This window comes from Nicotiana tabacum, chromosome 1, assembly GCF_000715075.1.
Source record: "Nicotiana tabacum cultivar K326 chromosome 1, ASM71507v2, whole genome shotgun sequence".
In the NCBI taxonomy this organism is placed as follows: Eukaryota; Viridiplantae; Streptophyta; class Magnoliopsida; order Solanales; family Solanaceae; genus Nicotiana; species Nicotiana tabacum.
The window spans coordinates 75,618,086-75,619,310 of record NC_134080.1 but is presented as its reverse complement, the minus strand read 5'-3'; the positions used below and the strand labels follow the sequence as shown (position 1 = coordinate 75,619,310).

General features: G+C 43.6%; 1 protein-coding gene across 1 annotated transcript; it reads left to right on the top strand.

Annotated features, from left to right (window-relative positions):
• The first annotated feature begins 230 nt into the window (after nt 1-230).
• Nucleotides 231-656, top strand: LOC142162899 (uncharacterized). Its single transcript, XM_075219956.1, has one exon. It carries the CDS (start codon nt 231-233, stop codon nt 654-656), a length of 426 nt encoding a protein of 141 aa, XP_075076057.1.
• Nucleotides 657-1,225: the final 569 nt, after the last annotated feature.

Genomic DNA, 1,225 nt, shown 5'->3' with positions numbered 1-1,225 from the left:
CGTACATTAGGGTGATTACGGACATGTACAAAGGTGCTAAGACTCGGGTGAGGACAACGGGAGGACATTCAGAGCATTTCTCTGTGGAGATGGGGTTACATTAGGGATCAACCCTTAGCCCATTTTTGTTTGCCCTAGCGTTGGATGTGCTTACAAGACATATACAAAGGAGGGTGTCGTGGTGTATATTATTCATTGATGGCATAGATGGCATAGTTCTGATTGATGAGATGCGGGATGGTGTTAACACTAGGTTGGAAGTTTGGAGACAGACGCTGGAGACCAAAGGTTTCAAGTTGAGTAGGTCAAAAACCGAATACTTGGAGTGCAAGTTCAGTGATGAGAGGAATGAAGAAGAAGTGGAAGTAAAGGTTGATACTCAAGTCATTCCCACACGAGATAGTTTCAAGTATCGTGGGTCTATAATCCAAGGCAACGGGGAGATTGACTATGATGTTACTCATCGCATTGGAGCGGGTTGGATGAGATGGAGGCAAGCTTCGGGGGTTTTGTGCAATAATAATGTGCCGCATAGACTTAAGGTTAAATTCTACAGGGTGGTGGTTAGACTGGCTATATTGTATAGAGCTGAGTGTTTGGCCCGTCAAGAAATCCCATGTCCAGAAGATGAGCGTGACCGAGATGAGGATGTTTAGATAGATGTGTGGACATACCAGGAAAGACAAGATCGTGAATGAAGTTATTAGGGACAAGGTGGGAGTAGCATCAGTAGACGCCAAGTTGTGGGAATCGAGGCTGCGATGGTTTGGGCATGTGAGAAGGAGAGACATAGATGCCCCGGTTAAGAGGTGTGAGAGGTTGACTATGGCAGGCTTGAGGAAGGGCAGTGGTAGGCCAAAGAAGTATTGGGAGAGGTGATTAGATAGGACATGTCGGCGCTTCACCTAACCGAGGACATGATCAGTGATAGGAAGGTGTGGAGGTCGAGGATTAAGGTGGTGGGTTTACAGGTAGTTTGAGTTTCTCCTAGGTTAACAATAGTACTAGTATTATTCTTGTTGTTGGTTGAATGTTATTTCCTTTTAGTTTGTTATTATATCTGGTACTTAGCAAACAAGTCTAGTGTTTTTGCAAATTGCTACTGGAAATTGTTGCTCGCTGATTATTATTATTTGATGCTACTCTTTTTCCCTTTTATTGGAAACTATTGCTCCCTGATTGTTACTATCTGATGCTATTTTTCCTCCTCTTTTTCCTTATCGTC